This window comes from Anomaloglossus baeobatrachus, chromosome 6 (genome assembly GCF_048569485.1).
Source record: "Anomaloglossus baeobatrachus isolate aAnoBae1 chromosome 6, aAnoBae1.hap1, whole genome shotgun sequence".
Lineage (NCBI taxonomy): Eukaryota > Metazoa > Chordata > Amphibia > Anura > Aromobatidae > Anomaloglossus > Anomaloglossus baeobatrachus.
Window position 1 is genome coordinate 12,292,977 of NC_134358.1, and position 26,619 is coordinate 12,319,595.

The window sequence follows — 26,619 nt, forward strand, 5'->3', positions numbered from 1 at the left end:
CACTGCAGAATGTATCTGTCAGGAAATGCGGTGTCTGCGCTGTAATATCCCTCATTATCTGCTCCACAGTGTTTCTGGAGTTCAGTGCGGCGTCTCTCACACCCCGCAGTGTCCGTGCTCAGCGCAGCGTCTCTCACACCCCGCAGTGTCCGTGCTCAGCGCAGCGTCTCTCACACCCCGCAGTGTCCGTGCTCAGCGCAGCGTATCTCACACCCCGCAGTGTCCGTGCTCAGCGCAGCGTATCTCACACCCCGCAGTGTCCGTGCTCAGCGCAGCATCTCTCACACCCCGCAGTGTCCGTGCTCAGCGCAGCGTCTCTCACACCCCGCAGTGTCCGTGCTCAGCGCAGCGTATCTCACACCCCGCAGTGTCCGTGCTCAGCGCAGCGTATCTCACACCCCGCAGTGTCCGTGCTCAGCGCAGCGTATCTCACACCCCGCAGTGTCCGTGCTCAGCGCAGCGTCTCTCACACCCCGCAGTGTCCGTGCTCAGCGCAGCGGTGTCCGTGCTCAGCGCAGCGTCTCTCACACCCCGCAGTGTCCGTGCTCAGCGCAGCGTCTCTCACACCCCGCGGTGTCCGTGCTCAGCGCAGCATCTCTCACACCCCGCAGTGTCCGTGCTCAGCGCAGCGTCTCTCACACCCCGCGGTGTCCGTGCTCAGCGCAGCGTCTCTCACACCCCGCAGTGTCCGTGCTCAGCGCAGCGTATCTCACACCCCGCAGTGTCCGTGCTCAGCGCAGCGTCTCTCACACCCCGCAGTGTCCGTGCTCAGCGCAGCGTCTCTCACACCCCGCAGTGTCCGTGCTCAGCGCAGCGGTGTCCGTGCTCAGCGCAGCGTCTCTCACACCCCGCAGTGTCCGTGCTCAGCGCAGCGTCTCTCACACCCCGCAGTGTCCGTGCTCAGCGCAGCGGTGTCCGTGCTCAGCGCAGCGTCTCTCACACCCCGCAGTGTCCGTGCTCAGCGCAGCGTCTCTCACACCCCGCGGTGTCCGTGCTCAGCGCAGCGTCTCTCACACCCCGCAGTGTCCGTGCTCAGCGCAGCGTATCTCACACCCCGCGGTGTCCGTGCTCAGCGCAGCGTCTCTCAAACCCCGCAGTGTCCGTGCTCAGCGCAGCGTCTCTCACACCCCGCGGTGTCCGTGCTCAGCGCAGCGTCTCTCACACCCCGCAGTGTCCGTGCTCAGCGCAGCGTCTCTCACACCCCGCGGTGTCCGTGCTCAGCGCAGCATCTCTCACACCCCGCAGTGTCCGTGCTCAGCGCAGCGTATCTCACACCCCGCAGTGTCCGTGCTCAGCGCAGCGTATCTCACACCCCGCAGTGTCCGTGCTCAGCGCAGCGTCTCTCACACCCCGCAGTGTCCGTGCTCAGCGCAGCGTCTCTCACACCCCGCAGTGTCCGTGCTCAGCGCAGCGTATCTCACACCCCGCAGTGTCCGTGCTCAGCGCAGCGTCTCTCACACCCCGCAGTGTCCGTGCTCAGCGCAGCGGTGTCCGTGCTCAGCGCAGCGTCTCTCACACCCCGCAGTGTCCGTGCTCAGCGCAGCGTCTCTCACACCCCGCGGTGTCCGTGCTCAGCGCAGCGTATCTCACACCCCGCGGTGTCCGTGCTCAGCGCAGCGTCTCTCAAACCCCGCAGTGTCCGTGCTCAGCGCAGCGTCTCTCACACCCCGCGGTGTCCGTGCTCAGCGCAGCGTCTCTCACACCCCGCAGTGTCCGTGCTCAGCGCAGCGTCTCTCACACCCCGCAGTGTCCGTGCTCAGCGCAGCGTCTCTCACACCCCGCGCTGTCCGTGCTCAGCGCAGCGGTGTCCGTGCTCAGCGCAGCGTCTCTCACACCCCGCGGTGTCTGTGCTCAGTGTGGCGTCTCTCACACCCCGCAGTGTCCGTGCTCAGCGCAGCCTCTCTCACACCCCGCAGTGACCGTGCTCAGCGCAGCGTCTCTCACACCCCGCAGTGTCCGTGCTCAGCGCAGCGTCTCTCACACCCCGCAGTGTCCGTGCTCAGCGCAGCGTCTCTCACACCCCGCAGTGTCCGTGCTCAGCGCAGCGTCTCTCACACCCCGCAGTGTCCGTGCTCAGCGCAGCGTCTCTCACACCCCGCAGTGTCCGTGCTCAGCGCAGCGTCTCTCACACCCCGCAGTGTCCGTGCTCAGCGCAGCGTCTCTCACACCCCGCAGTGTCCGTGCTCAGCGCAGCGTCTCTCACACCCCGCAGTGTCCGTGCTCAGCGCAGCGGTGTCCGTGCTCAGCGCAGCGTCTCTCACACCCCGCAGTGTCCGTGCTCAGCGCAGCGTATCTCACACCCCGCGGTGTCCGTGCTCAGCGCAGCGTCTCTCACACCCCGCAGTGTCCGTGCTCAGCGCAGCGTCTCTCACACCCCGCGGTGTCCGTGCTCAGCGCAGCATCTCTCACACCCCGCAGTGTCCGTGCTCAGCGCAGCGTCTCTCACACCCTGCAGTGTCCGTGCTCAGCGCAGCGTCTCTCACACCCCGCAGTGTCCGTGCTCAGCGCAGCGTCTCTCACACCCCGCAGTGTCCGTGCTCAGCGCAGCGTCTCTCACACCCCGCAGTGTCCGTGCTCAGCGCAGCGTCTCTCACACCCCGCGCTGTCCGTGCTCAGCGCAGCGGTGTCCGTGCTCAGCGCAGCATCTCTCACACCCCGCAGTGACCGTGCTCAGCGCAGCGTCTCTCACACCCCGCAGTGTCCGTGCTCAGCGCAGCGTCTCTCACACCCCGCAGTGTCCGTGCTCAGCGCAGCGTTTCTCACACCCCGCAGTGTCCGTGCTCAGCGCAGCGTCTCTCACACCCCGCAGTGTCCGTGCTCAGTGCAGCGTCTCTCACACCCCGCAGTGTCCGTGCTCAGCGCAGCGTCTCTCACACACCGCAGTGTCCGTGCTCAGCACAGCATCTCTTACACCCCGCAGTGTTCGTGCTCAGCGCAGCGTCTCTCACACCCCGCAGTGTCCGTGCTCAGCGCAGCATCTCTCACACCCCGCAGTGTCCGTGCTCAGCGCAGCATCTCTCACACCCCGCAGTGTCCGTGCTCAGCGCAGCATCTCTCACACTCCGCGGTGTCCGTGCTCAGCGCAGCGTCTCTCACACCCCGCAGTGTCCGTGCTCAGCGCACGGTCTCTCACACCCCGCGCTGTCCGTGCTCAGCGCAGCGTCTCTCACACCCCGCGGTGTCCGTGCTCAGCGCAGCGTCTCTCACACCGCGCGGTGTCCATGCTCAGCGCAGCGTCTCTCACACCCCGCGGTGTCCGTGCTCAGCGCAGCGTCTCTCACACCCCGCGGAGTTCGTGCTCAGCGCTTCTTTCACACCCCGTGGTGTCCGTGCTCAGCGCAGCGTCTCTCACACCCCGCAGTGTCCGTGCTCAGCGCAGCGTCTCTCACACACCGCAGTGTCCGTGCTCAGCACAGCGTCTCTCACACCCCGCGGTGTCCATGCTCAGCGCAGCATCTCTTACACCCCGCAGTGTTCGTGCTCAGCGCAGCGTCTCTCACACCCCGCAGTGTCCGTGCTCGCGCAGCATCTCTCACACCCCGCAGTGTCCGTGCTCAGCGCAGCGTCTCTCACACCCCGCAGTGTCCGTGCTCAGCGCAGTGTCTCTCACACTCCGCAGTGTCCGTGCTCAGCACACGGTCTCTCACACTCCGCGGTGTCCGTGCTCAGCGCAGCGTCTCTCACATCCCGCAGTGTCCGTGCTCAGCGCAGGTCTCTCACACTCCGCGGTGTCCGCGCTCAGCACAGCGTATCTCACACCCCGCGCTGTCCGTGCTCAGTGCAGCATCTCTCACACCCCGCAGTGTCCGTGCTCAGCGTCTCTCACACTGCGCGGTGTCCGTGCTCAGTGCAGCGTCTCTCACACCCCGCGTTGTCCGTGCTCAGCGCAGCATCTCTCACACCCCGTGGAGTCTGTGCTCAGCGCAGCTTCTTTCACACCCCGCGGTGTCCGTGCTCAGCGCAGCATCTCTCACCCCCCCACGGTGTCCGTGCTTAGCACAGCGTCTCTCACACCCCGCGGTGTCCGTGCTCAGCGCAGCATCTCTCACACCCCGCGGTGTCCGTGCTCAGCGCAGCATCTCTCACACCCCACGGTGTCCGTGCTCACCGTGGCGTCTCTCACACCCTGCGGTGTCCGTGCTCAATGTAGCGTTTCTCACACCCCGCGGTGTTCATGCTCAGCACAGCGTCTCTCACACCCCGCGGTGTTCATGCTCAGTGCAGCGTCTCTCACACCCCGCGGTGTCCGTGCTCAGCGCAGCGTCTCACACCCTGCGGTGTCCGTGCTCAGCGCAGCGTATCTCACACCCTGCGGTGTTGTGAATGTTTTCCGAGTGAGTGCTTGTGTGGAGCTCCCTCTGGTGGTCAGGAATGGTAATGAAGCGGAGTCTGAATCTGTGACTCAAACAGGTGATGGAAGAAGGCCTTGTGCGCACGCTGCGGTTTTTACCGCGGTTTTGCTGCAGAAAATGTTTATAACCTTTCTGCAGTCCTTCCCCTGCAAAACCTATGGTAAAAAGAAAATGCTGTGCGCACACTGCGTTTTTTTTCACTAACAGGTTTTGCTGCGTGTTTTCTACAGCAAAAAGAATTGGATGTCACTTCCTTTCTGCATGTACCTGCAGTTTTTGCCATAGATAATGGTCAATAACCACAGGGAACAACCCGCGGAAAAAACGTGGAAAAACCACGGTAAAACCGCATGCGGTTTTCAGGTGCGGTTTGCTGCGTTTTTTTAAGGCAGGTGCGGTAATCTTTCAGAGGGTCAGGAATTTTCTTAAGAAAATTCCATTTTCTAGTGCGCACAGGGCCCTAATTAGGAATCCAGGAAGTCCTATTGCAGATCAGCCTAGTGTATTTAGGAGGGCAGTTTCTGCCTAGCTGCCGCCGGTGATAACTGTTCCTGCCTGCTTCTGAAGATGGCTGGGAGTTTTCCCTTCAGTTACTCCCATTTCTTCTGTGCCTGAATCTACTCCAGATAAGTTTACTGTTTCTGTGCTTTATTGCTGGATTTGCACTTAAGAGTGTGTCTGCATATTCCATTTGGTTCTGTGTTTGGTTTCTTGTATGTGAGGATCTCTCTTTCTGCTTTTGTGAACAGGCCAATTCCTCCAGCAAAAAAGGGAGCTTGCTCCATGTTCATATTTGGATTATTTGCACTTTCGAATATTATTTGTTCTGTGATTTTGTTCCTTCCCATTATATCTGCAGCTCTGTCTGAAGTGTCTGGCACAAGAGTACCTGATATAGTGGGGGAAAGACCGTGTGGTCTCAGATCTTTTTTCTATCAGGAGTTTGGTATTATTTGCAGCTTTTTTTGCTGGCCGCAGTTATCTGTTCTGTCCTGTCGTATCTACTAAGTTGGGCCTCACCTTTGCTAATCTATATTTTCTATCTGTGTATTGTGTTTCTTACATTGTTAGTGGTAAGAATTAAGTAACCAAAAATACTTAATTCAGCCATTTCATAGAGTCAGGTATGTAGTTTAGTTGATATAACCTAACACACATATTTATGAATGCTTTTGTTTTTTTCTAACACACACATTATGTATATATATATATATATATATATATATATATATATATATATATATTCAGTGATTTTCCTTAATACAATATGTTAGTATATATAACTTTAAAGATGGCTCCTGCTTCCTGGCCCACACCCAAAAAGGCGGCAAACAAAGGAGAATTCTCAACGTATGGACTGACCAATCCAGCAGAGACAATGTAAATTCCTATATGTCCTGAGCCCGACCTGCGATACTTGATTGGAATATATTTTGTCCACATTTTACTCGTCTAGAACTATAAGGGCTTTGCATTTGAAAAATAAACGGGAAGAATTCTTTGGCGCTTGTCATGGAAGAAAGCTCCTAACCGATCCAGAATCTGTTATCCTTTCTCGCGTGCACACATGACATTATAATCTGAACACGGCAGTCAGACCTTAAGAGACCCATTGTAGTCTCACCTCAACAACATCACTGTCGTTGCATGTTGGGGGCTTGCTATTCCTTTGGGGACTGCTCCGAGGCAAGTTAGGATTCCTCATTTCTATCTTTGAGGTGTAGCAATTTTCTCCGGCTGTGACGAGGTGTCTAGGTGTGTTAGGAACATCCCACTGCTACTTCTAGTGTTGTCCGATAGATAGGGGATTGCGGTCAGCTCAGTTTCCAACTACTCTTGTATTTTTTGTTTTTCCCTGATTAATCGTCCACATTTACCAGTTCATAGCAGTATCACCGGCCACACAAAAAAAAAGGTACTCAAAAGATGGAAAAAAATTCTTTTTATTCTGTATATTTTTCCTCTTATTCTTTGGGTTCCGTGGAAGATCTCTTTCTGGCGTGGATATTAACCAGTTGGCTGAGCGTGTTGAGCATCTCTCCTCTGAGGTTCAGGGTACATCGGCTTATCTTAGACAGACTCCTGTTGTAGAACCTAAAATGCCTGTTCCTGAATTGTTCTCGGGGGATAGGTCTAAATTTCTGAACTTTAAAAATAATTGTAAATTGTTTTTTGCCTTAAGACCTAAGTCCTCGGAGCCCCGTGCAGCAGGTTAGGATTGTCATCTCCTTGTTGCGGTGACCCTCAGGACTGGGCCTTTTCATCGGCCCCTGGTGATCCGATTCTTGCTGATGTGGATTCCTTTTTCCAGGACCTGGGATTGTTATATGATGAACCCAATGTTAGAGAAGGTTTTGCTGGCTTTGGTCCAAGGTCAGGATTCCGCTGAAATCTTTTGTCATAAATTCAGAAAGTGGGCGGTCCGTACCAAATGGAATGATGATGCTCTTGCAGCACTTTTTGGAAGGGTCTCGCGGATGCAGTGAAGGATGTTATGGTGGGATTTCCTATCCCTTCGGGTCTCGATGCCTCTATGACTTCAGCTATTTAGATTGATAGGCGTTTACGCGAGCGTAAAACGATGCATGCTGATGTATTGCTTGCGGAACAGTCTTCAGAGCCTATGCAGTGTGCTCGGGTCCTCTCTAATGCTGAGCGGCAGGGTTTAGATGGAGAAATAGGTTGTGTTTCTATTGTGGAGACGCGTCTCACACTATCTCTGTCTGCCCTAAAAGGGGCAAGAGATCTGCTCGTTCATTACTGTGGGGACTGTGCAACCTAAATTTCTTTTGTCAGTCTCTCTGATTTGCGGTTTATCCTCGTTTTTGGCTATGGCCTCTCTTGATTCAGGGGCCGCCCTGAACTTGATGAATCTTGGTTTTGCTAAGATTTTTGGTTTTCCTATGGTGCCTTTACAAACTCCTATTCCTTTATGGGGTATTGATGCTACTCCCTTAGCTGAGACTAAGCCCCACTTTTGGACCCAGTTGACTATGAGGGTTGCGTCTTCATGCACGATATTTCGGTGCTGGGATTCCCTTGGCTGCAGACCCATAATCCAGTTCTAGATTGGAGACCCTTGTCTGTGGTTAGTTGGGGTTGTCAATGTGTCCATAATGACCTTTCTGTGTTGCCTATTTCCCCCCCGCCACATGATGTACCTGAATACTTGTCAGATCTTCTTGACATGTTTAATGAGCCTTGTTCTGATTCTTTGCCCCCCCCCAGGAGTGTGATTGTGCCATTGACTTGGTGCCAGGTTGCAAGTTTCCTAAGGGACGGCTTTTTAATCTATCTGTTCCCGAACATGATGCTATGAGAACCTATATTAACCCCTTCACGACCGGCCGGTTTTTCGCTTTCCGTTTGTTTTTTTTCGCCATTCTTTTTCTGAGAGACGTAACTTTTTTATTTTTCAGTCAATATGGTCATGTGAGGGCTCATTTTTTGCGGAACGACCTGTACTTTTAAATGAAACCATCAGTTTTACCATATAGCGTACTGGAAAACGGCAAAAAAATTCCAAATGCAGAAAAATTGCAAAAAAAGTGCGATAGCACTATGGTTTTTGAGATATTTTATTCACTGTGTTCACTATATGGTAAAACTGATGTGTGGTTGTGATGCCTCAGGTCAGTGCGAGTTCGTAGACACCAAACATGTATAGGTTTACTTTTATATAAGGGGTTAAAAAAAAATCGGAAGTTTGTCCGAAAAAAGTGGCACACGTTTTACGCCATATTCCGTGACCCGTAGCGTTCTCATTTTTCGGGATCTATGGCTCAGTGATGGCTTATTTTTTGCTTCTCGAGCTGACGTTTTTAACGGTACTATTTTTGCGCAGATGCTACGCTTTGATCGCCTGTTATTGCATTTTGCGCAAAAGTTGTGGCGACAAAAAACCATCGTTTTGGCGTTTGGAATTTTTTTGCCGCTACACCGTATACTGATCAGATTAATTGATTTTATATTTTGATAGATCAGGCGTTTCTGAACACGGCGATACCAAATGTGTGTATATTTTTTATTTTTTTAACCCTTTAATTTTCAATGGGGCGAATGGGGGGTGATTTGAACTTTTAGGGTTTTTTTAATTTTTTAAAACTTTTTTTAACTTTTTTTTTTATTTTACTAGTCCCCCTAGGGGGCTATTGCGATCAGCAATCCGATCGCTCTGCCCTATCTGCAGATCACAGCTATACAGCTGTAAACAGCAGATATGCTCTCTTCTCTTTTGCTGTGCCACTGGCACAGCGAAAGTGAAAGCAAGTCAGGTGTAGTACAGGAGTCATCACATGACCCTGTGCTACCATGACAACTATCGGAAGTCACGTGATCGCGTCACGTTACTTCCGGTATCGGGCGGTAAGTAAAAGTTTACCGCGATCGCGCTTATAATGGCGCTGTCACATATTGACAGCGCCATATAAGGGGTTAAACGGCACGAGCAGATAATGATTCTGCTCATGCCTAGCAGGCACACATCTCAGCTGTGAAAATCAGCTGAGATGTGCGCCGATCGCAGCATGCTGCCGCCGGCAGACCGCGGGCAGTAACGTTATGACCGTTAGGATGTAATTTTACGGCCCGCGGTCGTTAAGGGGTTAAGGAGTCATTGGAGAAAGGTCATATTAGACCATGCTCGACACCTTTGGGTGCCGTTTTTTTCTTTGTGTCCAAGAAGGATGGGTCGTTGAGACCTTTATTGACTATCATCTCCTTAATAAAATGACTGTTAAATATCAGTATCCTTTACCCTTGATGTCAGATCTATTTTCCAGAGTTAAGAGGGCCTAAATGGTTCGCGAAACTTAATCTTAAGGGGGCGTACAATCTCATTCGAATTAAGGATGGGGATTAATGGAAGACGGCTTTTAATAGCAATGAGGGGCATTTTGAGTACCTAGTGATGTCTTTTGGCTCACTATTGCCCCCTCCGTCTTCCAGGCCTTCATGAATATTTTTCGGGACCTATTTGTCAAATTTCCGATTGTCTATTTGGATGATATCTTGATTTTTTGATGATTGGGATGCTCATGTGCAGCAGGTCCGGAAAGTTTTTCAGATACTTAGGGAACATTCATTGTTCATTAAGGGATCAAAATGTCTCTTTGATCCCTTAATTTTCTTAATTTTGATCCCAAAATTTTCTTTTTGGGGTTTATTTTATCCCAGTCTTCTATTGAAATGGATCCGGTCAAGGTCCAGGCCATTCATGATTGGGTTCAGCCTACTTCTTTGAAATCCCTTCAGAAATTTTTGGGTTTTGCCAATTTCTATCGAAAATTTATAGGCAATTTCTCGAGTGTGGTTAATCCTTTGACGGATTTGACCAAAAAGGGAGCTGATGTTGTGAATAGGACCCCAGAGGCCATTATGGCTTTTCAGGAGCTTAAAAAGAGGTTCACTTCTGCCCCAGTCCTGCAGCAACCTGATGTGTCTCTTCCATTTCAAGGGGAGATAGATGCCTCAGAGATTGGAGCAGGAGCTGTTTTGTCTCACAGAGATCCTAGAACTTCCAAGCTTAAGCCTTGTGTCTTCTTCTCTGAGAAATTTTCTCCATCTGAATGAAACTATGATGTTGGTAATCGGGAATTATTGGCTATGAAGTGGGCTTTTGAGGAATGGAGACACTGGCTGGAGGGGGCGAAACATCAAATTGTGGTGCTCACCGATCATAAGAATCTGATCTATCGTGAATCTGCCAAGAGACTGAATCCTCAGCAGGCCAGGTGGGCTCTATTTTTTTACAAGTTTCAATTTTGTGGTCTCTTTTCTTCCGGGCACTAAGAATATAAAAACTGATGCCCTCTCTAGGAGTTTCTTTGGCGATTCTCTGGATATTGCGGAGCCATCTAACATCTTGAGTGAAGGTGTGGTTCTCTCCGCCATTTTGCCCGATTTAAGGTTAGCACTTCAGAGATTTCAGGGGGAACCTGAGAGATGTCCTGTGGAGAAACTCTATGTTCCTGATCAATGGAGGAGTAGAGTTATGTCCGAGATTCATTGTTCCGTCTTGCCTTCTCATCCTGGGATTTTTGGTATTAGGGATCTAGTGAGTAGGTCTTTTTGGTGGCCTTCTTTACCTCGGGATGTCAGGAGTATTGTGCAATCTTGTGGGGTTTGTTCTAGATCCAAGCCTTTTTGTTCACGTTTTAGTGGGTTGTTATTGCCATTGCCGGTGCCTAAGAGACCTTGGACTCATATCACTATGGATTTTATTTCGGATCTTCCGGTTTCTCAGAGAATGACGGTTATTTGTGATAGATTTTCTAAGATGGTCCATTTGGTACTATTGCCTAAGTTGCCGTCTTCATCAGAGTTGGTGCCCTTGTTTTTTCAACAGGTGGTTCGTTTGCATGGTATTCCCGAGAATATTGTGTCAGACAGAGGAGTTCAGTTCGTGTCCAGATTTTGGAGAGCATTTTGTTCTAAATTAGGAATTGAGTTGTCTTTTTCTTCTGTGTTTCATCCTAAGACTAATGCACAGACAGAGAGCAAACCAGACCTTGGAAACCTATTTGAGATGTTTTGTATCTGCGGATCAGGATGACTGGCTTTCTTTTTTGCCCGTGGCAGAGTTTGATCTTAATAATAGGGCTAGCTCTGCTACTTTGATGTCTCAGTTTTTCTGCAATTTTGGGATTCATCCCAGGTTTTCTTCAGGGCAGGTTGAGGCTTCGGCCTGTCTGGGAGTTGATTCTGTAGTGGAGAGAATGCAGCAGATTTGGGGTCAAGTAGTGGACAAATTGCTTCAGACCCAGGAGAATGCCAAAAGGTTTGCCAACCGGTGTAGGACTGGGGACATGGTTTGGTTGTCCTCCAAAAATATTCCTATGAGAGTTTCTTCTCCTAAATTTAAGCCTAGATTTATTGGACCCTATAAGATTTCGGAGATTATTAATCCCGTATCTTTTCGTTTGGCTCTTCCTGAGTCTTTTAAAATTCACAATGTTTTTCATAAGTCTTTGTTGAAGAAACATGTGGAACCGGCAGTTCCCACGGCACCTCCTGATGCTCTGTTGGTAGAAGGGGATCTAGAGTACGAAGTAGAGAAAATTTCGTATTCCCATCTTAATAGATGAAAGCTTCAGTAGCTTGTTAAATGGAAGGGTTATGGTCAGGAGGACAATTCTTGGGTTTTTGCTTCTGACAATCACACTGACAGATTGGTTCGTGCCTTTCATCATGCCCATCCTGACAGACCCGGTGGCTCTGGTGAGGGTTCGGTGACCCTTCCTCAAGTGGGGGGGGGTACTGTTGTGAATGTCATCCGAGTGGGTGCTGGTGTGGAGCTCCCTCTGGTGGCCAGGAATGGTAATGAAGCAGAGTCTGAATCTGTGAGTCAAACAGCTGTTGGTATTAAATTGGGAATGCAGGAAGTCCTATTGCTGACGAGCCTGGTGTATATAGGAGAGCTGTTTCTGCTTGCTGCTGCCAGTGATAAATGTTTGCTTCTGCCTCTGAAGATGATTGGTAGTTTGTTCTTCAGTTTCCTCTATTTATCCTGCGCCAGAATTCACGCCAGATAAGTCTCCAGGTTTTTCTTAATTGCAGTTTTTGGACCTACGTGTGTTTGTGTTTTTTTTCCATTTTTGCTCTGTGTCTTTTTTCTTGTATGTGAGGATCTACCTCGCTGCTACTTTGGAGAGGGCAGTTCCTTCAGCAAGAAAGGGAGTTTCTCCCTGTTCTGATTTTGATTATTTGAACTTTTGAATATTATTTGTTCTGTGATTTTGTTTCTTCCCATTATATCTGCAGTTCTATTTAAAGTGTCTGGCACAAGAGTACCTGATATAGTGGGGAAGAGTCCATGTGGTCTTAGGTCTTTTTTTCTATCAGGAGTTTGATATTTTTTGCAGGGTTTTTTGCTGGCCGCAATCAGTTATCTGTCCTGTTGTATCTAGTAAGTCGGGCCTCACCTTTGCTAATCTATATTTTATATCTGTGGATTGTATTTTCTTACATCACCGTTGTTTACATGTTGGGGGCTTGCTATTTCTTTGGGGACTGCTCCGAGGCAAGTTAAGATTTCTCATTTCTATCTTTGAGGTGTAGCAAGTTTCTCAGGCAGTGACGAGGTGTTTAGGTGTATTATAAGCATCCCACTGCTACTTTTAGTTTTGTCTGATGGATAGGGGATTGTGGTCAGCTCAATTTCCAACTACTCTTGTAGTTTTTGTTTTTTCCTGATTAATGGGATTTTTTGTGATTGTCTACAGTTACTAGATCATAACCGATTTCTTTGGTTTCTCCATTTACACCGGGGATATTTGCCTGTAACTGGTGCTTTAACCTTTTGATGTCTGAATCTCCTCCATCTACTCGGCCGTGAGTGATTTTGATGGTGGAGGCGAGATGGAAACATTACGACATGAAATATTGATTCCAACCTTCTGCTTCTTTTCAATATTTTATGCACTGACATCTGCGGCTCTTCTGTCTCTTGGGGACAATTCCCATGACCCCGGGATGGGGCGGTGGGGGATTTATGCTCACCTATCTGCTCCCGGGATCCAAGCTAGCCCCAGCCGCTGCCCTTCGGACCGTCACTTTGATCTCTGCTATCGCGGGCCGATGCCGGACGAGTTGTAGCTACTGAATTGAACCCCCTGCAGTCAATATGATCAGAACTGTAGGGTGGATGTCGGAAAGGGATTAACCCCTTATGAACTGGAAACTATCGTATTACAATGTTCTGCACTGATAGTGGGAGATCCGCAGCGATCGTCTCCCTATGTACCAGACACTAAAACCATCAGTGAAACAAACAAGGGGAGGAAAAAAAAAAAAAAAAGCGGACATTTTATTAACCAGAATTCTACGTTGCAGAATAAAGGACAAGATTTACAATTATTAATAAAAAATAAAAAGGACGTGGACAAATGATGGAGGATGGGGGTGATAGTCCGGGGGCTCACGCTGATAGATCGCTGTTGTCGAACCTTTCTTGATCGTAAACTTCAGCCACCACTTTGCGTCCGGCGAACCAGCGTCCATTCAGCGCCTGGATAGCTTTGTGCGTTTCGCTTGTCATGGAGAACTCCACAAATATTTTAACAATGATTTCGGCGTCTTCCTCCTCTCCTTGTTTCTCCTGGTAGATTATCACCCGGTTCACAGCGCCAAACTTGCCACATTCCTCCGTTACCTCTCCCTCCAAGTCGTCATCGATATCTCTGGGATCGACCATGTTTCGTAGAACCATGACTGTGGACTGTGGAAGAGAAGAGACATGGTAAATGACAAACCGGCGCCATAGATGGACCCCCGAATGCCACCGCAGCAGCCCCTGGTCTCACCTCCTGCTTGCGCATGAGCTTCTGCATCACCATGTGGCGGGCACTGCTCCCAGAGATGCTCATGTGTTCCTGCTCGCTCAGCATCTCCGGCCGCTCCGACTCCGGGGCCAGCTCCTCCTCATCCTTCTCCTTCTTAGCGTCCATCTGTGCCAGAGCTGGGGGGCTGGAGAGGATGGGGTTCACCAGTCCCACCTGTGGGATAGCTACTGGCAGCGTCGGTCGCACTGGGGTCACACCTAAAGCAAGGAAATCTGGGACCATTAATCAAAGGACAGACGCTCCAAAATATCTGCTGCTACAACAAAAGAAGACCCAACAAAGCGCAGCACAGCGAGGAGGGTCTTACTACTACTGCATTTACTTTTAGAAAGAAATCAAAGTATTTTTCAAGCCACGCACCAGAGGACAGGACTGATCACTGAGCCTTCAGACGGGCAGAGGACAGGACTGAGCCTTCCGACGGGCAGAGGACAGGACTGAGCCTTCCGACGGGCAGAGGACAGGACTGAGCCTTCCGACGGGCAGAGGACAGGACTGAGCCTTCAGACAGAGGACAGGACTGAGCCATCCGACAGAGGACAGGACTGAGCCATCCGACAGAGGACCGGACTGAGCCATCCGACGGGCAGAGGACAGGACTGAGCCATCCGACGGGCAGAGGACAGGACTGAGCCATCCGACGGGCAGAGGACAGGACTGAGCCATCCGACGGGCAGAGGACAGGACTGAGCCTTCAGACGGGCAGAGGACAGGACTGAGCCATCCGACGGGCAGAGGACAGGACTGAGCCATCCGACGGGCAGAGGACAGGACTGAGCCATCCGACGGGCAGAGGACAGGACTGAGCCATCCGACGGGCAGAGGACAGGACTGAGCCATCCGACGGGCAGAGGACAGGACTGAGCCATCCGACGGGCAGAGGACAGGACTGAGCCTTCAGACGGGCAGAGGACAGGACTGAGCCTTCAGACGGGCAGAGGACAGGACTGAGCCTTCAGACGGGCAGAGGACAGGACTGAGCCTTCAGACGGGCAGAGGACAGGACTGAGCCTTCAGACGGGCAGAGGACAGGACTGAGCCTTCAGACGGGCAGAGGACAGGACTGAGCCTTCAGACGGGCAGAGGACAGGACTGAGCCTTCAGACGGGCAGAGGACAGGACTGAGCCATCCGACGGGCAGAGGACAGGACTGAGCCATCCGACGGGCAGAGGACAGGACTGAGCCATCCGACGGGCAGAGGACAGGACTGAGCCATCCGACGGGCAGAGGACAGGACTGAGCCATCCGACGGGCAGAGGACAGGACTGAGCCATCCGACGGGCAGAGGACAGGACTGAGCCATCCGACGGGCAGAGGACAGGACTGAGCCATCCGACGGGCAGAGGACAGGACTGAGCCATCCGACGGGCAGAGGACAGGACTGAGCCATCCGACGGGCAGAGGACAGGACTGAGCCATCCGACGGGCAGAGGACAGGACTGAGCCATCCGACGGGCAGAGGACAGGACTGAGCCATCCGACGGGCAGAGGACAGGACTGAGCCATCCGACGGGCAGAGGACAGGACTGAGCCATCCGACGGGCAGAGGACAGGACTGAGCCATCCGACGGGCAGAGGACAGGACTGAGCCATCCGACGGGCAGAGGACAGGATGGAGAAGCCAGCACTGAGCCACCTGACAGACACCAGAGAACCGCTCTACAGATCAGCTTTGCACCTCCAGCTCCTGGTAGCACACTGATTAGAGGACAGAGTCACCAGTACAATCTGTTCCCCGATCCCACACGATCACCCACCTACCTGTAATTACCCCTGGGGCCTGAGCTGCCATCACAGCCTGAGGTAATGCCCCCAGGGGCTGGGCCAGGGTTAGTGCTGGTGTGACAAGGCCAGGACTGGTCAGCGTGCCGAGGACCGCCGCTCCGGCTACTGCTTCCTACAGGAGAAAGAAGACAAACCTCTGTGACCAAGAAAAGGTGCAGCTCCATGCCAGGGGGCAGCCGGTCACTGAGTGGACATACAAGTCTATGGAAACCAGAGCCACCCACTCCAGAAACCATGAAGCAGTGCAGGAACACAGACAATAATCCTCCTCACCTGCGCGGTGATCTTGGCGGTGGCAGCGGCAGCAGCGACCGCAGCAGCAGGCGGCAGACCTCCGGGTGTGGCGGGCGTCAGCAGGGGCATGGGCGGCGTTACTGCTTTACCTACTCGGAGATACTGACCGCCCAAATCGAACAAGTTCATAGAGGAAACGGCATCTTGTGAGGACTGCGCCTTCTCATACTCTGGAAGTAGGGAGCAAAGATCTGTGAGCTCTCCGGGCAGGGTCCCCCTTTACTTCACATGTGCTACAGACAATCTGATGTAAATGGGGGGCCGCAGAATGTACTTATGTCTGTTCTTTGACCGAATTGACTACAGCAGCAAGTGCTGTAAAGTGCGTAAAGTGTCACCAACTGTAAGACACAGACACGGAGAGCCCCTCGCAAGGGGCACTGAAAGGTACAGTGACACAACCATATCCACAGTGGTGTTTCCTTCCCGGTTTGCTTCGCATGTCTTGACAGTTTAGGAATCATTGCTGCGTTGTGATAAGTCCCGCATCCATAATAGTCAGCACATACCACACTGCAAAGGGTTAAATGTTTTTTTGGGTCTTTAATAGTGATCGGTAGGACAGGTCATGAATATCAGATCAGAAGCAGCCATACTCCCGGTACATGGATGTCTCCTCTCATCACCGGCACATGGCGGCATCTGTGTCCGGGACTGCAGAGCTCGCACAAACACATCACATCCGACACCTACTGCTCACCCTACAAACCGTGCAGATTGCAGCAGGACGTAAGGCACCGCGCACTCACCTATAAAGCCGTAACCTTTGTGTTTCCCTGTCGTGGGGTCCCGGGCTAACATACATGACTTTATCTTTCCAAAGGCCTCAAACACACTCTTAATGTCGTCGTCAGATAGATCCTGGTGGACAGAAGCCACGTAGATTCTGTTGAAGGAACGTGCCTCCTCCGCTAGCTGGTCAATGATGGGCTGCGCCTGACCGATGTTACTGGGTCTTCCCACCTAGAAGGAGAGAGACCAGATGTCATGATAGGGTGGAGGCTCGTGATGTGGAGGTCTGTATGACACTACGCCGAGAGCGGTGTCAGGGCACCCAAATAATGGGAACCACCAGGACTGGAATCTGCATGGATAGAAGCAGCCGTCCTCTCACCTTTATGTTCCTACCACCCAACAAGACGGAGTTCATCTGCTCCAGGGCCAGCTGTGCAGCTTCTGGGACCTCGTACTCCACAAACGCAAATCCCTGAAGGAAAACAAAGAGAAGAATGAAGACACACTCAAGATGGCGGCCACGCCCTACAACGTGACCGATGATCTGGAGAAGCATAAAGCTAAACACTCACTAGCCGAGAAGGAGGGGGCTGTCTTGTGAGTTTATCCACAGCTGCGAATGGATGGCTCAAGTCCGGGGCAGGGAACGCTGTTGTATTTTCCTTACCTTGTGCTTCATCGTGACGGAATCCCAGGACATGTCGATACTTTTAATAGGTCCAAAAGGTGCAAAGGCCTGTCGAATGGTGTCTTCTCCCAGCTCGTAGTAGATGGACCCCACGTAGACGCGGCACATTATGGCGAGGGCACGTTGCCGCTGGGCGGCGATCTACAAGAGAAAAGCCAGCGATGAGGAGCAGTGCCACCAACAGAAACCTAAAGCAAAACACTGAAATCTCATCATCCTCGACCCCGACCACCTCCCCATCCACAGGACAATTAACCCCGGTATCTCACCACCGCCCAATTGTGAATGCTGCCAGCGTAGGCCGCAGACAGCCCTTCCCGACCTGCAGGAGGAGGAAACTGGTTAGACACGTGAGAAATCACAGGACCAGGACTCGTTACCTCCAGTCTCCGCACCTCCTCAGCCGGCCGAGCTAGAGTACTACCCGCCTAAAAATGGAGTCTCCCCCTCTGAATGGGCACCTGCTGCCTGCCTGGGATAATAGACACACAGACAAAAAGTAAACGGCTGCAAATAAGGGAGCAGATATCACAACACCTGGATATAACGGCCGGAGCAAAGGCTTCAGTCTACAAAGGGGACAGGGGTATAAAGGCCAGAGCGAGCTCCTCGGTCTACAGAGAGGACAGGAGTATACCGGCCAAAGCGAGCGCATGAATCTACAAAGAAGACGGGGGTATAAAAGCCAGAGAGAGAGCCTCGGTCTACAGAGAGGACGGGGGTATACCGGCCAAATCGAGTGCATGGATCTACAAAGATGGGAATATAAAAGAAAGAGCGAGCGCTTTGGTGTACACACAAGACGGGGGTATACCGGCCAGAGACGGCACCTCGGTCTACAGAGAGGACTGGGGTATAACGGCCAGAGCAAGCGCCTCGATTTACAGATAGGATGGAGGCATAACGGCCAGAGCGAGAGCCTCAGTCTCCAGAGAGGACGGGGTGATAACGGCCAGAGCTAGCGTCTCAGTCTACAGAGGGGACAAGAGAATAATGGCCAGACCTAGCGTCTTGGTCTACAGAGTGGATGGGGGTATAACGGCCAGAGTAAGAGCCTCGGTCTACAGAGGGGACGGGGGGTATAACGGCCAGAGTAAGAGCCTCGGTCTACAGAGGGGACGGATGTATAACGGCCAGAGTAAGAGCCTCGGTCTACAGAGAGGACGGGGGTATAACGGCCAGAGTAAGAGCCTCGGTCTACAGAGGGGACGGAGGTATAAAGGCCAGAGTAAGAGCCTCGGTCTACAGAGAGGACGGGGGTATAACGGCCAGAGCAAGAGCCTCAATCTACAGAGAGGACGGGGGTATAACGGCCAGAGTAAGAGCCTCGGTCTACAGAGGGGACGGGGGTATAACGGCCAGAGTAAGAGCCTCGGTCTACAGAGGGGACGGAGGTATAACGGCCAGCACGAGCACCTTGGTCTACAGAGAGGACAGGTGTATAACGGCCAGAGTAAGAGCCTCGGTCTAAAGAAGAGACAAAGGTATAATGGCCAGAGTGAGCACCTCTATCTACAGAGGGGATACGGGTATAATGGCCAGATCGAGTGCCTTGATCTACAGAGAAGACGGGGGTATAACGGCCAGAGTAAGAGCCTCGGTCTACAGAGGGGACGGGGGTATAACGGCCAGAGTAAGAGCCTCGGTCTACAGAGGGGACGGAGGTATAAAGGCCAGAGTAAGAGCCTCGGTCTACAGAGAGGACGGGGGTATAACGGCCAGAGCAAGAGCCTCAATCTACAGAGAGGACGGGGGTATAACGGCCAGAGTAAGAGCCTCGGACTACATAGGGGACGGGGGTATAACGGCCAGAGTAAGAGCCTCGGTCTACAGAGGGGACGGGGGTATAACGGCCAGAGTAAGAGCCTCGGTCTACAGAGGGGACGGAGGTATAACGGCCAGCACGAGCACCTTGGTCTACAGAGAGGACAGGTGTATAACGGCCAGAGTAAGAGCCTCGGTCTAAAGAAGAGACAGAGGTATAATGGCCAGAGTGAGCACCTCTATCTACAGAGGGGATACGGGTATAATGGCCAGAACGAGTGCCTTGATCTACAGAGAAGACGGGGGTATAACGGCCAGAGCGAGCGTCTCAAGTCTACAGGGAGGATGCTGTTTAAAGACATGAGCAAGCGCCTCGGTCTACAGAGGACGGGGGTATACAAGCCAGAGTGAGCACTTTGGACTACAAAGACGACTGAGTATAAAGTCCAGAGCGAGCGCCTCAGTCTTCAGAAAGGACAAGACTATAATGTATGAAGCGAGCGCCTCGGTCTGCAGAGAGGATGGAGGTAGACACAAGGAATGGAAAAAAGGAAACAGAAGCCGAATCATTGATGGAGTCCCTATAACATTACATACTGTATTCATATCTGTGGGCGCTCCAACCAGGTGAGATCAAAGGTACAGACAGCCCTCATCTAAATAGAAGCTATGGGGGTCCTGAAACAAGACATTTTTTTAGACATTTAAATATTAAGCAGGACTACTGGTGTGCACAGACCCCGCTGTAGTGAATATATCCGTATACATCGCAGTATCCACAGCGTGCAGAGTTATCAGGCTTTTGGTGTCTCTGATGATAATGTTATTACTGCTCCTGTCCAGAGACGTCGTCAGTGGATCCAATTATGACATCTCCACATATCTCGGTGACGATATTATAACTTATAACACACATACATACTTATATATACACACATACATACATATTATATATATTATATTATATACAGTACAAACCAAAAGTTTGGACACACCTCATTCAAAGAGTTTATTATTTTCATGACTCTGAAAATTGTAGATTCACATTGAAGGCATCAAAACTATGAATTACCACATGTGGAATGAAATACTTAACAAAAAAGTGTGAAACAACTGAAAATCTGTCTAATATTCTAGGTTCTTCACAGTAGCCACCTTGTGCTGTGATTACTGCTTTGCACACTCTTGGCATTCTCTTGATGAGCTTCAAGAGGTAGTCACCGGAAATGGTCTTCCAACAGTCTTGAAGGAGTTCCCAGAGATGCTTAGCACTTGTTGGCCCTTTTGCCTTCACTCTGCGGTCCAGCTCACCCCAAACCATCTCGATTGGGTTCAGGTCTGGTGACTGTGGAGGCCAGGTCATCTGGTGTAGCACCCCATCACTCTCCTTCTTAGTCAAATAGCCCTTACACAGCCTGGAGGTGTGTTTGGGGTCATTGTCCTGTTGAAAAGAAGGGAATTTTGTTACTTACCGTAAATTCCTTTTCTTCTAGCTCTTATTGGGAGACCCAGACGATTGGGTATAGCTACTGCCCTCCGGAGGCCACACAAAGCACTACACTAAAAAGTGCAAGGCCCCTCCCCCTCTGGCTATACCCCCCCCGTGGTATCACGGGTTCTCCAGTTTTAGTGCAAAAGCAAGAAGGAGGAAGCCAATAACTGGTTTAAACAAATTAACTCCGAATAACGTCGGAGAACTGAAAAACCGTTCAACATGAACAACATGTGTACCCGCAAACAACAAAAAAATCCCGAAGGACAACAGGGCAGGTGCTGGGTCTCCCAATAAGAGCTAGAAGAAAAGGAATTTACGGTAAGTAACAAAATTCCCTTCTTCTTCAGCGCTCTATTGGGAGACCCAGACGATTGGGACGTCCAAAAGCTGTCCCTGGGTGGGTAAAGAGATACCTCATGTTAGAGCTGCAAAACAGCCCTCCCCTACGGGGATGTCACTGCCGCCTGCAGGACTCTTCTACCTAAGCTGGCATCCGCCGAAGCATAGGTATGCACCTGATAATGTTTGGTGAAAGTGTGCAGACTGGACCAGGTAGCTGCCTGGCACACCTGTTGAGCCGAAGCCTGGTGTCGCAAAGCCCAGGACGCACCCACAGCTCTGGTTGAGTGGGCTTTCAGCCCTGAAGGAACCGGAAGCCCAGCAGAACGGTAGGCTTCCAGAATTGGTTCTTTGATCCATCGAGCCAGGGTGGCTTTAGAAGCCTGCGACCCCTTGCGCTGGCCAGCGACAAGGACAAAAAGTGCATCTGAACGGCGGATAGGCGCCGTGCGAGAAATATAGATTCTGAGTGCTCTCACCAGATCTAGCAAACGTAAGTCTTTCTCATACCGGTGAACCGGCTGAGGACAAAAGGAAGGCAAGGATATATCCTGATTAAGATGAAACGAGGATACGACCTTAGGGAGAAACTCCGGAACGGGGCGCAGCACTACCTTGTCCTGGTGGAACACCAGGAAGGGAGCCTTGGATGACAGAGCTGCCAGCTCAGACACTCGCCTAAGCGATGTGATCGCAACAAGAAACGCCACTTTCTGTGACAGGCGAGAAAAGGAAACGTCCTTTAGAGGCTCGAAGGGCGGCTTTTGCAGAGCAACTAGTACTCTGTTCAGATCCCATGGATCTAACGGCCGCTTGTACGGGGGCACAATATGACAGACCCCCTGTAGGAACGTGCGCACCTTAGGAAGACGTGCTAGACGCTTCTGAAAAAACACAGATAGTGCCGAGACTTGCCCTTTAAGGGAGCTGAGCGACAAGCCCTTTTCCAACCCCGATTGCAGGAAGGAAAGAAAGGTGGGCAATGCAAATGGCCAAGGGGATACTCTCTGTGCAGAGCACCAGGATAAGAAAATCTTCCACGTTCTGTGGTAGATCTTAGCAGACGTTGACTTCCTAGCTTGTCTCATTGTGGCTACGACTCCTTGAGATAATCCTGCGGACGCTAGGATCCAGGACTCAATGGCCACACAGTCAGGTTCAGGGCCGCAGAATTCTGATGGAAAAACGGCCCTTAGGACAGTAAGTCTGGTCGGTCTGGCAGTGACCACGGTCGACCGACCGTGAGATGCCACAGATCCGGATACCACGATCTCCTCGGCCAGTCTGGGGCGACGAGTATGACGCGGCTGCAATCGGATCTGATCTTGCGTAACACTCTGGGCAAGAGTGCCAGAGGTGGGAAGACGTATGGGAGCCGGAACTGCGACCAATCTTGAACTAATGCGTCTGCCGCCAGAGCTCTTTGATCGCGCGACCTCGCCATGAATGCCGGGACCTTGTTGTTGTGCCGGGACGCCATTAGGTCGACGTCCGGCACTCCCCATCGGCGACAGATTTCCTGAAACACGTCCGGGTGAAGGGACCACTCCCCTGCGTCCATGCCCTGGCGACTGAGGAAGTCTGCTTCCCAATTTTCTACGCCTGGGATGTGAACCGCGGATATGGTGGATGCTGTGTCCTCCACCCACATTAGAATGCGCCGGACTTCTTGGAATGCTTGCCGACTGCGCGTCCCTCCTTGGTGGTTGATGTATGCCACCGCTGTGGAGTTGTCCGACTGGATTCGGATCTGCTTTCCTTCCAGCCACTGTTGGAAGGCCAGTAGGGCAAGATACACTGCCCTGATTTCCAGAACATTGATCTGAAGGGTGGACTCCTGCGGAGTCCACGTCCCCTGGGCCCTGTGGTGGAGAAACACTGCTCCCCACCCTGACAGACTCGCATCTGTCGTGACCACTGCCCAGGATGGGGGCAGGAAGGATCTTCCCTGAGACAATGAGGTGGGAAGGAGCCACCATTGTAGAGAGTCCTTGGCCGTCTGGGAAAGAGAGACTTTCCTGTCCAGGGACGTTGACTTCCCGTCCCATTGGCGGAGAATGTCCCATTGAAGTGGGCGCAGATGAAACTGCGCAAAGGGAACTGCTTCCATGGCTGCCACCATCTTCCCGAGGAAGTGCATGAGGCGCCGTAAGGGGTGCGACTGGCCTTGAAGGAGGGATTGCACCCCTGTCTGTAGGGACCGCTGCTTGTTCAGCGGAAGCTTCACTCTCGCTGCTCGAGTATGAAACTCCATGCCAAGATACGTTAGCGACTGTGACGGTGACAGATTCGACTTTGGAAAGTTGATGATCCATCCGAACGTCTGTAGAGTCTCCAGCGTAGCATGTAGACTGAGTTGGCATGCCTCTTGAGAGGGTGCCTTGACAAGTAGATCGTCTAGGTAAGGGATCACCGAGTGTCCCTGAGAGTGCAAGACTGCTACCACCGCCGCCATGACCTTGGTGAAGACCCGGGGGGCTGTCGCCAGACCGAATGGCAGAGCTACGAACTGAAGATGGTTGTTTCCTATCACAAAACGTAGAAAACGTTGATGTTCTGTAGCAATTGGCACGTGGAGATAAGCATCTTTGATGTCTATTGAGGCAAGGAAGTCTCCTTGAGACATTGAGGCAACGACAGAGCGGAGGGTTTCCATCCGGAACCGTCTGGCGTGCACATGTTTGTTGAGCAGCTTTAGATCCAGAACAGAACGGAACGAGCCGTCCTTTTTTGGAACCACAAAGAGATTGGAGTAAAACCCTCGCCCTTGTTCCTGAGGCGGTACAGGAACCACTACTCCTTCCGCTCTTAGGGAGTCCACCGCCTGCAGCAGGGCATCTGCTCGGTCTGGATGTGGGGAGGTTCTGAAGAACCGAGCTGGAGGACGAGAACTGAACTCGATTCTGTACCCGCGAGACAAAATGTTTGTCACCCACCGGTCTTTGACCTGTGACATCCAAATGTCGGAAAAGCGGGAGAGCCTGCCCCCGACCGGAGATGCGGAGGGGGGGGGGCTGGAAGTCATGAGGTAGCCGCTTTGGAAGCGGTTCCTCCATTTGCTTTCTTGGGGCGTGCGTGAGCCCGCCAGGAATCTGAGACTCTTTGCGTCCTCTGAGTCCCTTTGGACGAGGAGAATTGTGTCTTGCCCGAACCTCGAAAGGACTGAAACCTCTGCTGCCATTTTTTCTGCTGAGGTTTGCTTGATCTGGGCTGGGGTAAGGAAGAGTCTTTACCCTTGGACTGTTTAATGATGTCAGCCAATGGCTCGCCAAACAGTCTATCTCTAGATAAAGGCAAGCTGGTTAAACATTTTTTGGAACCAGCATCTGCTTTCCAGTCCTTTAACCACAAGGCTCTGCGCAAAACTACCGAATTGGCGGACGCCATTGAGGTGCGGCTGGTAGATTCTAGGACCGCATTGATAGCGTAGGACGCAAACGCAGACATCTGCGAGGTAAGGGACGCCACTTGCGGCACCGCTGGATGTATGATAGCATCCACTTTTGCTAAACCAGCTGAAATAGCTTGGAGTGCCCATACGGCTGCGAATGCTGGAGCAAACGACGCGCCGATAGCTTCATAGACAGATTTTAACCAAAGGTCCATCTGTCTGTCATTGGCATCCTTAAGTGAAGCGCCATCCTCCACTGCAACTATGGATCTAGCTGCAAGTTTGGAAATCGGGGGGTCTACTTTTGGACACTGGGTCCAGCGCTTGACCACATCAGGGGGGAAAGGAAAACGTGTATCCTTAGAACGTTTAGAGAAACGTCTTTCTGGATGAGCGTCGTGTTTCTGGATTGACTCTCTGAAGTCAGAGTGATCCAAGAAAGCACTCAATTTACGCTTGGGATAGAGGAAACGAAACTTCTCCTGCTCTGCAGCTGCCTCCTCTGCAGAAGGGGCTGGGGGAGAAATATCCAACAGTCTATTGATGGCTGAGATAAGCTCGTTTACCATGGCGTCCCCATCCGGGGTATCCAGATTGAGAGGGGTTCCAGGATAAGACTCCTGATCACTCTCTTCAGACGCATCACAGGGCGACTGATTGCGCTGAGACCCTGAGCAGTGTGATGACGTTGAGGGTCTTTCCCAGCGAGCTCGCTTAGGGTGGCTGGGGCTATCATCTGAGTCATAATACTCAGCCTGGGAAGCCGGGGACCCCCTTGCAGTCTGGATTAATTCCAACTGAGGGGGATTAGCGGACAGAGACCTCGCCGTGTCCATAGACTGAGCCCCAGTCATGGATTGCAAAGTTTCAAGGATTTTTGCCATAGTCACAGACATTCCATCAGCAAAAACTGCAAAGTCTGTCCCTGACACCGGGGCAGGACTTACAAGCGTCTCAGCCTGGGTCACTACCCCTCCGGACTCCGGCTGGCGAAGCAGCACCGGATCTGAGCATTGCACACAATGGGGGTCTTTGGAACCTGCTGGTAGAGCAGCCCCACATGCAGCACACGCAGTGTACACAGCCCTAGCCTTGGCGGCCTTGCGTTTTGTGGATGACATGTTGCTGCCTCCTCAGAGCGATCTGGGTATCCAGCCAGGAAGCGACCTCACAGTGCAAGAAATAAATAAATATATATATCTGGTGACACAGTACACCAATACACACTGAGGCACTAGAGGGGCCAGCTGAAATGCCGCTTACCGCCCGCTTAAGAGCGGGTGTGTGGTCGCCAAAAGCCCCCTAGTCCAGGTCTCCCAGAGCCTTGCGTCCTTCCTCTAGCCAGACTGCATGTAATGGCTGCCGGCGTCCTGGGAGAGGAGGGGGGGCGGGCCCTGGGCGTTCCTGGCTAAGAGCGGGAAGCCTGCTTCCCTCTGTGCCTAGTGAGAGGGCTGGAGCATGTAAATCAGGCTCCAGCCCTCGTCGCTGCTGCGAAACAGCGTCTCTCCCCTACCCTGATTGACAGGGTGGGGGCGGGAACGAAGCGGAGCTAGGCCGCAAAAGCCGGGGACTGGATTTATAAACGCCGCCGCCGTAAAAGCGCGGTCGGCGTGTCCCCGGCGCACTACAAGTCACAGCAGCGCCGCCGGTCCAGTGGGGGTCGGCGCTGCGTTCCCACAACACAAAAGTCCCCCAGTAAACTGCAGGAACACCAACTCAATCGTTACGGTCCCCGGCGCACTACAACACCCAGCCAGCCCGGAGTGTGTCTGTGCCTGCCGGGGACACAGAGTACCTGTATGATGCAGGGCCATGTCCCTGATTGTACTCCTGCTCCATATCCATCAGGTTCTAATGGGTCTGTGGATGGAGCCCGGCGTCAGAGCTTAGAGGCCGGCAGGATCCCACTTCCACAGAGCCCTACAAGGGGATGTGGAAGGAAAACAGCATGTGGGGCTCCAGCCCTGTACCAGCAATAGGTACCTCAACCTTACAACACCATCCACGGGTGAGAAGGGAGCATGCTGGGGGCCCTATATGGGCCCTCTTTTCTTCCATCCGAAATAGTCAGCAGCTGCTGCTGACTAAAATCTGTGGAGCTATGCGTGGATGTCTGACCTCCTTCGCACAAAGCTTGAAAACTAGAGAACCCGTGATACCACGGGGGGGTATAGCCAGAAGGGGAGGGGCCTTGCACTTTTTAGTGTAGTGCTTTGTGTGGCCTCCGGAGGGCAGTAGCTATACCCAATCGTCTGGGTCTCCCAATAGAGCGCTGAAGAAATAAATGATGGTCAACTAAACGCAAACCAGATGGAATAGCACGCCGCTGCAAGATGCTGTGGTAGCAATGCTGGTTCTGTATGCCTTCAATTTTGAATAAATCCCCAACAGTGTCACCAGCAAAGCCCCCCCCCCCCACCATCACACCTCCTTC

The 26,619-nt window shown here is 52.2% G+C and overlaps 1 protein-coding gene across 4 annotated transcripts in view; it reads right to left on the reverse strand.

The window, feature by feature from the left end:
- Positions 1-13,139: 13,139 nt before the first annotated feature.
- The window catches only part of PUF60 (poly(U) binding splicing factor 60), a 64,877-nt gene continuing 51,397 nt past the window's right edge, over positions 13,140-26,619 (reverse strand). For 2 of the 4 annotated variants that reach the window (XM_075352733.1, XM_075352730.1), the window contains 7 exons: positions 17,176-17,337; positions 16,888-16,980; positions 16,523-16,736; positions 15,753-15,943; positions 15,456-15,591; positions 13,655-13,890; positions 13,140-13,569 (listed from right to left, as the gene is read on the reverse strand). In XM_075352733.1, the coding sequence (XP_075208848.1) occupies positions 13,270-13,569; positions 13,655-13,890; positions 15,456-15,591; positions 15,753-15,943; positions 16,523-16,736; positions 16,888-16,980; positions 17,176-17,337 (1,332 nt within the window). In that variant the 3' untranslated portion in view covers positions 13,140-13,269. Of the gene's footprint in view, positions 13,570-13,654; positions 13,906-15,455; positions 15,592-15,752; positions 15,944-16,522; positions 16,737-16,887; positions 16,981-17,175; positions 17,338-26,619 lie in introns of all 4 variants that reach the window. The other 2 variants (XM_075352732.1, XM_075352729.1) reach the window with 1 other exon arrangement.